Source organism: Microtus ochrogaster (genome assembly GCF_000317375.1).
Source record: "Microtus ochrogaster isolate Prairie Vole_2 chromosome 14 unlocalized genomic scaffold, MicOch1.0 chr14_random_3, whole genome shotgun sequence".
Taxonomy (NCBI): Eukaryota; Metazoa; Chordata; class Mammalia; order Rodentia; family Cricetidae; genus Microtus; species Microtus ochrogaster.
In genome coordinates this window covers 13,016,320-13,032,861 of record NW_004949098.1, presented here as the reverse complement: position 1 = coordinate 13,032,861, position 16,542 = coordinate 13,016,320, and the positions used below count along the sequence as shown (strand labels likewise).

The 16,542-nt window shown below is 46.5% G+C and overlaps 1 protein-coding gene across 2 annotated transcripts in view; it reads right to left on the bottom strand.

Moving 5' to 3' along the window:
- Positions 1-5,786: 5,786 nt before the first annotated feature.
- Positions 5,787-16,542, bottom strand: part of Smyd1 (SET and MYND domain containing 1) — a 54,175-nt gene continuing 43,419 nt past the window's right edge. For both annotated transcript variants that reach the window (XM_005364769.3, XM_005364770.2), the window contains 5 exons: positions 15,311-15,500; positions 11,078-11,170; positions 9,096-9,259; positions 6,872-7,040; positions 5,787-6,110 (listed from right to left, as the gene is read on the bottom strand). In XM_005364769.3, the coding sequence (XP_005364826.1) occupies positions 5,952-6,110; positions 6,872-7,040; positions 9,096-9,259; positions 11,078-11,170; positions 15,311-15,500 (775 nt within the window). In that variant the 3' untranslated portion in view covers positions 5,787-5,951. The remainder of the gene's footprint in view (positions 6,111-6,871; positions 7,041-9,095; positions 9,260-11,077; positions 11,171-15,310; positions 15,501-16,542) is intronic.

Sequence of the window (16,542 nt, the reverse complement as noted above, 5' to 3'; positions counted from 1 at the left end):
TTTCTTCTTGAGAGTTTCTCATTGTGGCAATGCTTTTTTTAGTGTGTGTGTGTGTGTGTGTGTGTGTGTGTGTGTGTGTGTGTGTGTTGGGAATTAAACACAAAGCCTTGCACGCGTGAGCATAAGCTCTATCACTGAACTACACTCCGAGCCTGGGCGTTTTCAGTGAACATTGGTCACCTATAACTTTGTAATTATAATCTGTGAGGCACTCTACCAGCTCAGATCTGTGGTGTACTGTTCACCCTGAACACCAGCCTGACTCAGGTGTCCTTGACAAGAATTCCAAGTGTGGCTGCATCTGTGGAGTGACCAGCATGCCTCTCTTTGCTAGTCACATGGATAAGAAGCTGGAGCCAGAAGGACTCAGTGAGTCTGAGGGTGTCTCTTCGAGGAAGGCCAGGCAGGCAAGGGGGAGGCACTGTCATAAACACAGCGACAAGTGACCCACCCATCAATGGACAGGCTCTAAAAGCTTGGGCCCCTCAGCTGCCAAATGAACAACTTTTTCTCTTATTGGAGAGCTTAATGTACAGAAGCAGTACAGGTGGAATTCCTTCACAACATAGGCAAAAACAGGACGCAGAAAATGGAAACAACCCCCTGAATACTACTTGTCCCAGGCTGCTAGGGGCTTGGTATGAGTTGAACAGCAACCAGCAGAAGTCCACACACTGAAATCCTAATGCCCAGTTGCTCAGAAAGTGACCTTATTTAGAAACATGTTATTACAGCTATCAAAGACCATAGGGAAAAGATGATGGGCTCCTAATTCAATATGGCCAACATCCTTATTGAGACATACCCGGGAAGCATCTGTGTGAAGACTGGCCTTGTGTCAACACACATCAAGGAGTTCTCAGAAGCCAGCAGAGCCTTGCACCAGATGCCTTCCCTGCTCCCCCAGAGGGAACTTGGCACTGCCAACACTTTCCCTGCTCCCCCAGAGGGAACTTGGCACCGCCAACACTGGATCTCAGACCTCCAGCCTCCAGAACTGTGAGGTCTGCTCACCCAATTTGGGGAGCAATGGCAAAATAATCCAGTTCTCAGACACCAAATTGCTGCCCACTTCTGCCATTACCGCCTGCATAGTCTTTCAGTACTAGAAGTATCCCAGCCTCTAGAAGCCTTGGCAAAGAGCTAGCAGCTACAGTGGAAAATAAAATCCAATAGCACACACCAATATGCCAGTCACAGAAATAAATTCTAGACTGCAGAGCTAAGTAGATGAATATACATGTTGTAAGTAGAAGTAACAGTCAGGCATGACAATATATGATTGTAATTCCAGCATTTGGGAGGTGAAGGCCGGAGGCTTATGGTGTCCAGCGCCACCCTCAACTACAAATGGAGTCTTAGGCCAGCCTGAGCTAGATGAGTCCCTACCTCCAAACAAAACATCTAAGAAATAGAAAGAAGTCAGATGCTTGCCTTTAATCCCAGCACTTAAGAGGCAAAACCAGGAGGATCTCTGTGAGTTCAAGGCTAGCCTGGTCTACAAAGTGAGTTCCAGGACATCTAGGGATACAGTGAGAAACACTGTCTCAAAAAACCAAAACGAAAGAAAGAAAAAAATAGGGAGAAAAGAGAGACACACAGCACAGCATCAGAGAAGAACCAGAAGAGCATGATATTCAGAGAACTGACAGAAACTGTCATGGCTGAAGAAACCCAGCTGAGTGTCCGCGCAGGGAAAAGAGGCTTGCATTGTCTGCCAGCGGGTAACTAAGTTCTTTGGCTTTGAAGCCAGAAAATGTATTTCGAAGGTTTTTCAGCAAAGTCTCTAGGGATCAGAAAACATCCCTTAAAACGACTCCTGACACAGTCCTGCACTGAAATTAGCTCTGTGTTGGGGAGGGGTTGTATATTTTGCCATGGGAGACGCTGAACTCAGATTCTGCACGGGTGCTCAGAGAACAGACAGCTGCTGATGAGATCTGCCATTTTCACCTTGGCTCCTCCTCTCTTCACCCTACCCCAACACACTCACACACAGTGTGCACACACTTACTACCGCCTCTGCCTTTGCCTAGCCTGTGGACATTTCACCAACAGGGGGCGCTTATTCTGTGAGACCACGTTCACAGCTAATGTACACTAAGTAGGTCCACCAAATACCTGCTTCCTTTTCATCCTGTTTTCTTTCTGGTTTTGTTTCTCTCTCTTTTGAATTTTTCTTCATAATTGACTCTATTAAGGTAAAGAAAGTGATTGGCAGGGTAAAGGAGGAGAGACTCTAACACAGTCTATGCTCAAGCTTCTGGGTACTTTCTCGTTTATTTATGTTTACATTTCATTTATTTACTTGGGGAAGGGGGTGTGTAGGTACCATTGTGCACTTGTGGAGGCCAGGACAACTTCCAGGAGTCTGTTCTCTCCTCTCACTCTGTGGGAGCTGGGAGTTGAACTCAGGCTGTCCGTCTTATTGGCAAGCACATTTACCCACTGAGCCATCTCACCGGCCCCGGACCACTCTATATCCATGCTGAGCATCCACAGTTTTCTACTGTTCTGCATCAGAAGAGAATCACAGGAGGGTCGAGAGCAGCCAGAGCTGTCGATTGTGTAACTGGCTATGATGAATGGGGGCATGCGTGAGAAGACACAGACAGAACGGAGTCTCTGCCGAGAACCTTTTCACTCTGGGGAGGAGTTTGGACTTGGCCCAGGGGCAGCAGATGCTTACTGAGGGGTTCACACGCTGTAAGTAAAATGACATGAAATACTCGTAGGAAAATCATCTGGCCATGGTGAAGGTTGCACCAGTTTTCTATCTCAGATCTTTAGAGAGTCAGACCCTAGAGAGTCACCAAGCCGTGGCTATGTCTGGTTAGTGCGTGGGCTCACCTAGGTCTGTGCAGGTGGCTTCATGGTAAGAGTAGCACGTGGAACTCTTAGACATGTTCAGTGTAGCTCTGAGGGAGTAGAGGTTTGAGAGTGAGTCTCCACTCCTGCTTAAGCAGAGACCCCTTTCACATTCTAAGGATCCATTCTGTCACCCCTGTCTTATAGTTAACACAGGTATTCTAAGCTTAAGACAACAAGCATGGGCTTAACATTCCTGTCACTGCCAACTTCAAGTTATCTGTCAGTGTGATATGGGTAAGCGTGGTGCTGGGAGACACGCACACAGTTGACTCCCACTGCTGACAAAGCCGATTTCACAGCACCATGACCCACTCCTTGCCTTTCTAATTGGGAAAATGGAAACCATGGCAGAAATGTAGTTTCAACCAGTATAACACTATGGAGTTTTCTTTAGACATGGCTAATGGGCCTGGTGCTATCCTAATGGCTTTATAGGTTAAAATCCAGTCTTCACTGCCAATCTAGGCAGAGAGAGAAATTAGGAAACTGAGGCAGGGGTAGAGTAAGTAGTCTGATATCAGGAGAGTTGTGAAGAAGGCAAACTTAAGTAGTTTTTATCAGCATCCATGCTCTTAAAACAACACTAAGGTATTTCTCTGAAATTACAGATTAATGAAGTAGCCACTGGCCATCTTCCCTAATTCTACATAAATTAATTGGCCTGGCTGTGGTGACACATGGCTTTAACCCCAGCACTTGGGAGGCAGAGATAGTGGATCTCTGTGAGTTCAAGGCCAGTCTGGTCTACAAAGTGAGTTCCAGGACAGTGAGGACCATTACACAGAGAAACCCTGTCTTGTAAATCAAAAAACAAAATAAACAAGCAAAAATAAATTAATTCATCTTAAATAAAACTAAATTTTATATCCTTACTATTACTCTAGTGCTCAGTTGTCACAATCTGTTAGTGACTACTAAACTGGACATCACAGATATAAGTCCTCTCCATCATCACAGGAAATTTCATGAAATTTCTAAGACAGCCAGAAGGAAAGAAGCCATGGCCTGCAAACACAGAAGGTTAAATGGGCCTTGCTGACTGTTATAACAAAAATACTCAAAGTACACAGCTGTGCAACTCTTTAACTTGGAGATAAGAATTTCATTCATTTATTTACTCAATGTACACTTAATGAACACTATCATGTTCCGGGAACTGTGCTAGGGACAGGAAGATGAACAAAGGGTTGTGACCTTGCCCTCCGGAACCCACAACATGATGGAGAACATGGTGTTCTTGGGTGGTGTTCTGAGAATAACCAGGTGTTAGGAGAGGTGTTAGGGAAGTCTCATCCTGCAGAGCAAACACCCAAGAGGATGTGAGGGGCTGGAGTTCGAGCTGCCAGATCAGATAACAGACCTGAGAACCAGAAACCTCAATGCAGTCATCACAGAAAGTGTCAGGTATATTTGTGCTAAGGCTGTGCAGAGCAAGAACAGAATCAACCAAGGACAAGATCAGCTCAGGGGCTTATCAGGGGCAAGTGAGAAACAAGACCAGGGAAAGCCAGAGAAACCACATCAGAAGCTGACTGCAAAGGGATGGAGCCACAGAAACCAAGTTTAGGGTGTGTTGCTAACAGAGGGGCTAGACAATGTTTGGAACTGGAAGAGAGACATTTCCTAGGGGCAAAGGTAAAAACCAGTATGCAATAGGTTTCAGAAGAAATGGAAAGAGAAGAGAAACAGAAAACAAACAAACAAACAAACGTGCAATTGGAGAGAACTTGCAGCTGTAAGATGGTGATCCATGGGTCCTCAACATGTTTAGTGACTTCATTAAAGATGCCCAGTAGTTCATCTCAGCACTCAGAAGGCAGAGGCAGGCACATCTCTGTGAGTTTGGGGCCAGCCTCGTCTACATAATAAATTCCAGGACAGCCAGGGCTAAGCAGAGAGACCCTGTCTCAAGAAAGTAAGAGGAGGGGAAAAAAAGAAAAAGAAAAGAAGCCCCATGGTAGAAGAATGGCAAGGCCTCAGGATGGAGAAGAGCTCTGGAGGACACAGGACGGCAAGGAGTCCAGAGCAGGGGCATCCTGAGAGAAGGGGACCCTCACTCTACGGTTCGGAGAGGGATGGAGGAGCACACGGAGACTAATGCTGAAGAGAGCCGACGTGAGGACGATGAGAAGCGGCCGAAGCGAAAGCGGGTGGGCGCACCACAACGGCAAAAAAAGGAAGAGGATTTGGAGGTCCACGCTGGGGAAAGAGTGATGATTCGGCCGACCTAAGCTGATACACACCACCCGACTTGAAAGCCCTGCAGCCTCCTCTGCTGGGTCCACTGTTGCCAAGCATAGGCACGCTCGGCTTCATACTGAAAAGCAAACGGCAGGAAACCCTCAGCTTCTCTTCAAGTAGTCCCCACATCACAAGGAGCCACAGGCGTGGTGCGTGGGACCAGGGAGGGACAAATTCCTTCTGTGTGTCCTAGAGTTATTTCACGTTCAGACTAGGAATTGAGACCACAAAGGGTCTGATCAAGACCCCTGCCTCTTCCCAGCCACCATTCCAAATGGGGTTCAGGTCGCAGAGTGAATCTCAAAGGGTCAAAAACAGCCCCAGCCCTTTGTTAATAACTCCACCCCAGCCTGAGGATACAGAACGTCACGCATCCCAGTCTGCCAAACCCTAAATATTCCCAGCCATAGATAAGACCAGCAGCCCCAGAGACACCTGCACAGACAGACAAGCAGTCATCTGAGATTCTAGGTCCCTGCCACTGTTAACTCGGATGTCACCACACACGCAAACACACAGGCGCGCGCACACGCGCACGCGCGCACACACACACACACACACTCACTCACCTCCTCTGGGCCCCTCTCCATAGAGTCTGCCATTGCATTCACTATTATGACATGCCCTTTTTGTTTGTATTTTTTCTTCTGGCCCCATTATATTTGGGGCTTCTTTATTGAATAGATGGTGGAATCTAGCACCCGACACATATAGAAAGAGTTGGTCTGGGATGAGATAGCGCTAAGCTGAGTTGAACTCAACCAAAACGACAGTGGGGGACACAGGGTAGTAATTTCCCCAGCTCCCAGTCACATTGCCCCCACTCTCCAACAAAGTCCTCATTGCTTCTTATGGAACAGAGCCGGGGCTGGTTCATTGCTGGGCTCAGCCATGACCTGCATGGGCTGGTTGTTCAGGGCAGCCTCTCGCATCTTGTGGTACATGAACTCATTCTGGCGGAACATGCGAAGCTCCATCTCTGTCTGTACCCTCATGGCCTGTGGGAGAGATAACAGCACTGAGCGTTACATGTCCCCAAGACATGGTCCTGACGTAACTTTGAATAAATGACCCTAGTTAGAAAGATTTAGTTCTATCCCTTCACAAATGTGTATGTGTGCATGTGTGCGTGCTTGCGTGTGTGCACGCGTGTGCACGTGGTGGGGGCACCACTGTGGACTGATGGTGTAGCAGCATGCCTAGCATCATAGGGGGAGGGAGCTGGACCCTTGAGATGGCAGCTGAAAAGTTGCTTTCAGCAGAGAACACTTCTCCTTGACGCCTGAGGACCGGGATCTGAACCCTAGATCCTGACCTCTGTGCTTGTAGGACCTCAGTGAAGGGACTTACCCACAGTGTGTTGGGAAGATTACAGCGGTACAACACACAACAAAGTCTTTGTTCTCCTGCACACCCACTCAGGGAATATTCAGAAAGAGCTAGGTGTTCAGAGGCTCAGGATACCATGGTAAGGAAGACTGACAGAGATAAGCCTTAGATAAGCTTAATATACTAGATATAAAATTAGTCATCTCTGATCTTACCATCAAACCCCTAGGTAAGTATAGGTGAGTCTTCCCCTCGCTTGGGCCTCTGTTTCCTCATATGTAATCAAGGGGGCAAGGGTCAAGCATCCTAAGGTCCTTTTTGGTCTAGTTGGCTGCCTACAGATTTCCATAAAGCAAAGTCCAGATGCACCAGGACTCCCATCTCAAGAGACCTTCAAACAAGACAGTTACTGTCCACCTCCAGGTTTTACCTCCAAGTCCTTGGTAATTGGGTGGGAGGGTCCGTGTGTCACCAGGAGAATAGCGTAGGCTTTGCAGATCATCCCGTGCCCCACTTCAATGTTGCCAGCATGCCAATTGGTCAGCCCTGCCCGCATCACAGCCATGCCCAGTTGGGCATTGTTATGGTGGTAGAGCTTCCTGCAGAGGCACAGAAAGTAATCATGGCCTATAGTGCCAACCTTCCTTACATCTGCATAGCACAGATCAAGCCCTAAAGTACTCTAACAGTTAACATTATCAACCTCTTCACATGGGAAGAGAGGCTCATTGACGAATCCTCTAAATTAGGTTGGCGATGGGTATGTCTGTGGGCAACAGACCTGCAGATAGCACCATTCCCTGAGAAAGAGACCCAGTGGAGAGGACCAACTGAGAGCAAGCTGGCACGCATTCATTCATTCCATTCATTCATTCCTCTCTGCTCTTGAGCGTCAGTGCAATGTGACCTCAGTTTCCCTGCAATGGTGGACTGACCTGGAACTATAGCTAAAATAAACCCCTCCTCCTCTAAGATGATTCGTTGGGGTATTGTGTCACAGCAAGTGGAAATGACACCAAAGCCAGTACTCCTACTGGTCAAGTCCACCTAGTCTTCCCACTCTTGCTGTGAGGCACCAGTGGCTTGTTGTAGAGTAGTGAAATCCACAGAGCTGACTAGTTCTACACAGTGAAGCCAGGAGAGTTGGGACTATGTCCTGGACAACCAAGTCAAGACTTCATGGACACAGTTGTACTGAGTCTGAGCATAGGAAGCTAGGTACCATCGGGAGCACCCCCAGATCTCTAGGTACATCAGGAGCACCCCCAGCTCTCTGGAGAATGTGGAAAGGAGTTCAAGGTGAGAAATATAACTTTAGTGTCCTTCCTGGGGCTGCGCTGTGTTTTCTTTACCCTGGCAGGACCCCTTCCTGCACGCTGGACCATTTACCTATGTTTTTAATGCAAAGCATTCTCTAAAGAAAAGTCTTCTGATGATAACTTAGTCTTCTGGCCAGAAACACAAATCCCTAAGCTAATGTGAACATAAAGAGACAGCTGGGCGGTGGTGGCGCACGCCTTTAATCCCAGCACTCGGGAGGCAGAGGCAGGTGGATCTCTGTGAGTTCGAGGCCAGCCTGGTCTACAGAGCTAGTTCCCAGAACAGGCTCCAAATCTACACAGAGAAACCCTGTCTTGAAAAAAAAAAAGAAAAGAAAGAAAGAAACAATGTGGGTATAGGGGGAATGAGAAAGCAGCGCATTACAACCTTTAAAATTTATTTATTATGTGTGTATTAGTGTTTTCCCTGCATACATGTCTGTGTGAGGGATTTGGAGCCTCCGGAACTGGAGTTACAGACAGTTATGAGCTGCCATGTGGGTGTTGAGAATTGAATCCAGGTCCTCTGAAAGAACAAGAGCTCTTAACCATTGAGCCATCTCTCCAGTGCAGAGAATTTTTTCTTTTCTTTTCCTTTTTCTGTTTTTGTTTGCTTGTTTGTTTGTTTGTTTTTCAATACAGGGTTTCTCTGTAGTTTTGGAGCTTGTTCTGGAACTCACTCTGTAGACCAGGCTGTCCTTAAACTCACAGAGATTTGTCTGTCTCTGCCTACCAAGTGCTGGGATCAAAGGCATGCCCCACCACTGCCCTCATATTATAATTTATAAGTAAAAATGGCCTTTCTCTTCACAGAAGAACTGTGAAAACTATATGCATGTATATATGTGTGTGTGTATCTCTACACATATTATACTTGCGCATATGTATGTACACACGTGCATAAATATGTAAATAACACACAATGCAAATATATTGCTATGGTTTGGTAAAGTGCTGTGTGTTAAAGGCTTGATCATAAGTTATTAAAAAGAGAATAAAAAACTTTCAAAGCATTTAAAAATCAAGCTTCATTTAGGAAAATCCAAAGCAGAAAATGTCATTCAAATGACAAGGAAGTAAAAATAAATGAACCCACCAGAGATGACAATTAGGCTTCCTCTGAGTGTCAACTCTGATGGTCTAATCATTACTGCTTGGGACACCGTGATAAAAGCTTAATTTGTGAGGAGAAGTCTGACTCTGCTTATGGCCTGTGGCTCTGTGTACTGTGACCATGTCATTGTAGGTGTGGGAGGAGGAGTCAAATGCGTGCCATCTCTTTGGCATCCCTGGGACAGAGGGTTTCGGGGAGGCTAACTCAGGGCCATCACCTACGTGTAGCCATCCACCATCCTCCTGGCATAGTGCGAGGCCTCCTCAAAGGCCTGGAGATAGGAGAGAACCTCTGACACAATGCTTAGCAGACGAAGCACATAGAGGTTGGTGTCGGCGAACACTGGTTCCTGTTTCTCCAGACACTCCCGGCACAGCTTCACAACCTGAAGGGAAACACGGCTTCAGCATCACCACTGTACCAGAGTTTATGCTTAACAGACAAGCGGAACATCATGACAATGCTAGACTCACTCTTTGAAAGCTGGAGAAATAGAGGGAAAAAAAGCAAGGTTTATGATTTGAGCTAACAAAATGGTCTTCCCAGCTAAGACATTGGCATGGGAAAGGGTAGGGCTGGACATGAAGATGGTACAGCAAAGGGAGGAAGTTTGCCCACTCAAAGTCAATAGGCAGGAGAGCTGCAGAAACTACATATGCATGTATGTGTGCATGTCTATACATAAACTAAACTTGTGTATACATACGTACATATGCATATGTATAGATAAACACAACGTAAATACATTGATAAGGTTTGGGTAAGTGCCCACTCCTAAGGCCTATGTGTTCAAGGCTTAGTCACCAGCCTTTGGTGTTATTGGGAGATAGAAGAGAAAAAGGAAGAAGCCAGAGGAATGGAGCCCATGGTACCCCACTACTTACTCTGGTTCCTAACACAAGCCTTTGCCACACGTTCCTTACCAAACATAAAACTTCGTTTTCCTGGCTTCTTCTCACCTGACAGAACTCAGGGGATGAAGAGAATGGCTTGCATTGGTCGCCCTGGCAAGGGTTCATACATGTGCAATGGATGACTCAGTAAAGGAGAAGGAGGAAAAGAAGGGACATGAAGCCAACACAAAGTGAAATTAGTCACCATATTAGCATGGCCTAGTGATGTCCACACCTGGCTCATTCGAGCTGCAAAATGAGCTTGGGGGAAAGTCACTGATTCATGGTGCCTCTGCTCTAGTTCAGAATGGACAGATAGATCCCTGTTGTGGGAGAATTGTTTGAACAACCATCTCACTGTCCTAGTAAAGCCACCTTGAATCACAGGACCGAGTCAGCAATTCACTGACTGAGATTAGCCATAGAGTTCTTGAAGGACTGAGGAGATCTGCTAGAAAGAACAGAGAGAGAGAAGGGAGGATTTCCAGGAGAGGTGCTTCATAAAAAAACGTGGAGGGAGGGTCAGCTGTCTTTGGATGTATCAGATCTTTATCTCAACTTCTGACTCTCAAGTTCTTATTATACTGGAACAATTTAGATACTCAGATCCCAGCTTAGAGGGTGAGACACAGGACTGACTTCCAAAAAGCTGTTGAGATTAATTCAAAGCAACTTCTCAGGTATGGAGGTATATGCCTGTGATCCCCATACTCAAGAGGACAGAGAATTCAAGGTTAGCCTACATTATATACCAAGGCCTTGTCTCCAAAAACTAACGCAGCAAAATTGCTGCAGACCACTTGGCTGCACAGTGAAAGCCCATGGAAGCTACGAGACGTTGATGCCTAGATCCTTCTAGCAGAGATTTTAGAGAACTTGTCCTGGTTTGAGGAGAGGCATGAGGTGTTTACCTAGGTGATTACAGTATAGAGCCACATGAGAGCGTATGGGAGACAAAGCTGAATGCCCAGTGGGCTGTGACAGGTAAGACATATGTTCAGTGATGGGAAAGCAAGCAGGCCACTCTCAGTGTCCCCTCAAGGCCATTGTCATTCTTCCAATTCTATCACAGGCCCTCCTCTAGCCCCTAACACATGGATCCAGCAACACTAGCTCTCCTTAGACAGATCTCATTGGGTTGAGAAGTCAGTAAAAATACTTCCTTAATGGGTGCTAAGATGGAAAGGCATAGGATAGAAACAGCCTTCCAGGAAACACACCCTGTTCATGAGTCTTGTCTTTCTGTTTACACACCTCCCTAACTCTCCACCCTCTTCCCCATCACTATCCCCCATTAAAAGTGCTCTTACCTCATGATACAAACCCTCAGAGCGAGCCTTGTCTATTTTTTCCAGAGTATCCTTTGAGAACTGTACCATCTCCTTCACCACTTCTGGGGAGGGCTGCAAAGAGAGGGACATGCAGTCTGAGATCACCTCATGAGGCAGCCCATTTTCTCTCAGAGCACCTGAAGGCTGGGAGTTCAGTTCCACGGTAGAGCACTTGCCTTACATGCGTAAGGACCAAAGTTCCATCCCACTACCACCAAAAGAGAAACAAAATAAACTGGCTTCCAGTGTCTGCCATCTTTGATGTTCACGTTAATGTAGGATCAGAGCCATCCACACTCTGAATGCCTCATCCCATAAAGACTTCATAAAGACCTCTGTAGCTTCTCCAATTGCTTCTTCTGACTTCTTTCTCTTGTTTCTTAATTTAAAGGTTTTTGGTTGTGGAGGATTTCACACACGAGCACTGTATTCATATCTTTTCCACCCTTGCCCGACTTTGATCCCTCCCATGTTTCTCAGTATTGCTCACAAGTGTTTAGGGGGAACCACTTGGCTTGAATAACTTACCAGGAAGCTCATCCCTGGGGAAAGCTGATTCTCCCTCTCCACAGCCACTGACTGACTCTGGGGACAGGGCCTTACAAGAGTTGTCCTGTCTACACTGGCATAGTGACTATTGTCTTTTTGCAGGTCTTGCTTAGGCAACCACATTGTTGAGATTTCGTGGGTCCAGCTCCCCTGTCACATCTAGAAGACACTCTCTCACAGCAGGCATCCTGGTTCTCTGGCTCTTACAATTTTTCTGCTCCCCTTTCTGTAATTTCCCTTGAGTCTTGGATGTAGGGACTGCATTGCAGGTGTATCGGTTGGGGTTGGTCACCCCATGGTCACTTATCCTCTGCTTTTGACCAGTTGTGGACCACTGTCATACATTCTGTCTGCATGGAAAGAACTTTCTTTGACAAGGAGTGAGAACTACACTTACCTGAATAGAAAGATCAGTATTTAGAGTACAGTTAGAAATTATATTACTTTATTTTTTTCTTTTTTTAATTTATTTAATTATTAAGGATTTCTGCCTCCTCCCCGCCACCGCCTCCCATTTCCCTCCCCCTCCCCTCATCAAGTCCCCCTCCCCCAATCAAGTCCCCCTCCCTCATCAGCCCAAAGAGCAATCAGGAAATTATATTACTTTAGGCAAGTAGGTTTTCCTCTGAGGTCCACAACCTCCCCAGTCATGGGTAGTTGGCTAGATTTACAGTGCCAGGCATAAATTCCTTCCTAGTGACCAGGCCTTAAGTCCAGTTAGGCCCGATCTGCTGTTTACTGCCTAAATAAAGTCGGCCCTAATGCACCGTTGAGGATACCTTGCTGGGCCAGTCGTCGTTTGTAGGCTTCACAAGTGGACCGAACTGCCAGCTGTTTCTCCCTCTCCGCAGACTGCATAGCAGCTTCCGATACTATGAGAGCTGGTCCTCAGGAATGAGGGTTTAGCTCAACCCCTCAAAATCCTGTGTCTGAAGTCTGTGATGACTTCCGTAATAGGGCCTAACCTTCACATGCTGGGAGACAACCGAGGGCAATGGCAGTAGCCTATATTGTTTTGGGAGTCTGCTGGACATCCCTGACTAACTCAAAGGGGGCTTTTGTTAGACAGTCTACAGTTTTTGGGGGGGAAGCATTATCCCTCAAAATTGTATAACTCCATTTAAACTACACACACACACACACACACACACACACACACACACACACACACACACACAGTATATTTTAAGTTTGGATTGTTAAAGTCTTATGCAACCTGAGCTATACCTGTTTTTTCTTTTCTGTTAAGTTTGTGTGCATGTGTCTACATGAGGTATGCCATGTGTGTGCATGTGTGTGATCTAGAGATTAGAAGAGGGCATTGGATTCCAAGGAACTGGTGTCACAGGCAATTGTGAGCTGCCCAACAGGGGTGCTAAGAATGAAATTCAGGTCTTCTGGAAGAGCATCAAGCTCTCTTATCCACTTAACCATCTCTCCAGCTCCCTCTTCACACTTTGGTGACTAAGGTTCAGAATCTTGCTATTTCAGTCCTTGGAAGTCTGGCTCCCTGCTGGGCTTTTGGACACAGAGAACTTGACATCGATCCCACTTGTGTTTCCTCTAGAGTTTTGCACTGGGATCTTGTTGTCTAAAATTCTTTGCTTCAAGACAACCACATAGTCTCTCTGTAGTGCAGAGCATTGTGCACGAATACTAACAGTGTGCAAGCCCCACAGTACAATACCTTTGGTTCTATGAAAAAGAGATTGTTTCCATAAAAAACAAACAAAAAACTTGTCATCCTTGGCTGCAGCTACTTTATCTCCTGCGCTACCCCTAGGCTTAATGGACCTTTATGATAGGGTCACAGCTTTCTTCTGTTTCTTTCTGCATGGGTACTAACATGGCTTGTCTGTCAAAATGTGCATGCATGTCCCTTTAATTTTTGTAGCACGGTAAATAGACACGATGTTATGAATTGAATGCCACCCTCTCAAAATTCATACACTGAAGTCATAAGCCCCAAGATCTCAGAATGCAGCCTTATTTGGAAGCAGCAGCTTTGCAGATTCATTTGCCTAAGATGAGGTCATGCTGAATGAAGTAGGGCGGATCCCTAACCCCACACAACTGGTGACCTTATAAAAAGATGACCAACAAGCAAAAGAGAAGATGTAAAGAGACCCTGGGAGAGATAACTTTCTACAAGAACAGGAGAAACATCTAGAATAGATCTTTCCCTCATACCCTTTCAGTGCCTAGATGGTGGGCCTCTGGTGTTCATACCTGTAAGACTGGTCAGGTCACACTGAGGTTTACACTGCCCAGGCTGGGGCAGCGGCATAGCAACTCTAGCAATCTGAGATGTGTACATGGCATCTTTGGACCCCTTAACTCCTCATGCATTTGAATGCTTTAGGCCATTTCTTCTATTCATATGTTTCCCAATGTGTATTGATTTGAGGGTTTTTTCCAGGAGTTTATTGTTACTAAAAGTACCACCACAGTCTCTCCGTATCCATGTGTTTTATAGCAAATGTGTAAGCATCTCTTCAGGGTAGGTTCTTAGAAGTAGGACTTTTTGGTGAAATGTCTATATGATATAGTAAAAAAAAAAAAATACAAGTAAGTTGTTGGCCAGAAAATTGTGTAAACAGCCCAGGGACGAAAGGGAGAGCTACACTGGGGTGGCAAGTGCTCAGGGTGGGGTGGGGTGTTTTAGGAACATTAATGAACACATATACCACTAGTAATGGAGCCATGAGATAGGTCATATGACCAGCACCCAGGAATTCACCCAATACCTCTGCTCTGACCAGAAACACATTTCCTCTTCCGCACAGCACTCAGAGGGGAGTTTACAAGTCTGTGTATGTGTATCCCACAGACACTAGTGGAGTGCCAGTTATACAGAAGCATCCAGGTAACCCCTTGCGTCCTTCTATCGAGACCCCCTCACTGGGGAAGGGAAGAAGCCATGAAGACACTTTTCCCCACTCTGACCTGGTATCCAGTCATTTTATGCCCTGAGCTTTCCCCACTTGTTCATCCAATCAGATGTAGAAAACTGCCTGAGCCTTCTGACAGTTTTCTCAGTAGTGAGAACGGTATCCCCACGCCTGTGCTGACCCACATTCCACCCCTGTGTGCTCCAAAGGAGGACATGGATGAGCAGTCACTGGCACCCTCTCTGGTTTCTCCTTCTTGCTTATACTGTTTGTAAGTGTCTAAATATTTCTCTCTCATTTCACTGGACACTCTGTCCCCTGGCAGCTCAGCTCTCTCCCAGCTCAGCTAAGTTCCTGGCATCCCCTTGTCAAGTCTGCCCCAGTTCCATAGCACCCATCTCTACAGAACTGGGAAAACCATATTCAAATAAATCCCTTTGCCTATTGAACTTTGGTCTCTGAGGTCTCTCACATTGCTTAACCTGCACAAGGGCAGGGTGGGGAGCTGATCCCTGCTGAGTGCCTGTGTGCCAGCCCTTTTAGACAAGTCTTCTTGGCCAGTGTTCATAATAAAAAATGTTCAAAATAATAATTAGGTCTTTGCTCTCCTTTCCCAGAGAAGACCGACTTCTCCAAAAATCCCCCATGTCTGCTGGGACCTGCCTGCCCTGCCCTGTGCTCCATCCTCTGTCACCTCCTCAAGGCCATAACCCCCACCCTTGCCCAGCTCCTGGGACGGTGACCTCGGACTCTGAAGCACAGCTGTGTGTACCTTGGGGTCTTCCTTCACTGCCCGGAAGAGGTCGTCCTTCAGCCCTTTCTGGCAGTGCTGACAGGAGCAGTCAAAGTAGTACTGCTTCTTCAGCTGCTGTCTGCGCTCCTCGCTGAGGTGGAGGAAGTCGATGTAGGACACGGTGAGCTCCTCACCTTTGGAGATCTTGCCCAGAGCCCGGAGCTCAATTCTGGAACAGGATGAAAGGGATGCTGATGAGCATTCTCCAGGGCTTCCAGGATCCCAGCCCCAAAGACAGCAGCTTCCAGTAAGGCTCTGAGAGAACACCCATTCCCTCCCGAAATCTCATAACCAGGTCATCGGGCTCATTCGACATCACATCTGCTCCACTCAGTCAACTTTTCTGGAATTGGTTCACATAGAAAGCCCATAAAGGACTAGGCTTGGTCTCAAAGCCTTACACAGAATCTATGCCCACAGTTTCATACACTCAGCTACTAAGCTGTACCAGGATGGGAATAATTGCAAAGAGAAAACATGCTGAGATCTAAACATCTCTTTCTTCGTTTGGAGACTACATCCTCCGTGAGAGGACATGCTGAGCTGCCACTACCTTGGCACCTTGTCCTTTATGCTCCTGTTCCATGGTTTAGGCCTACATTATACAGGGAATTTATGCTCACTGGAGACCACCAAAGGAATTTGAGTATAAAAACCCTGGGGCTGTTAGCCTGGTTCACTTTTTTTATTGTTATTTTGTTTTTTGAGACAGGTATCTCTATAGCTTTGGAGCCTATCCTGGAACTAGCTCTTGTAGACAGGACTGGCTGCCTCTGCCTCCTGAGTGCTGGGATTAAAGGCATGGGCCTCCACCACTTAGCTTGGTTCCCTTTTGTGTGTGCTCGAAAGTGGTGCTAGCTGGTTGTTAGCAACAGTATTTTTTTTTTCTTTTTGATACAGGGTTTCTCTGTGTATCTGCCCTGGCTACCCTGGGATTCACTCTGTAGACCAGGTTGGCCTCGAAGAACAACAGTATTTGTTGTTACTCAGTTACTCAGAAAACTACCCATCTTATTGTGTAATAACACAGAAGGTGCTGAACTTAAAAGGGCCCTGAACAACTGACATCCATCCAGCTAAGTCAGCACAGTGCCTCTCAGTCACGCACTTTTGACCACGAAGTCAGACTGTAAGAAGAGGGGGAGGAAAAGGTGGTGGTGGCGAAGATGGTGGAGAAGATGGAGGAGGAGAAGATGGAGGAGGAGAAGATG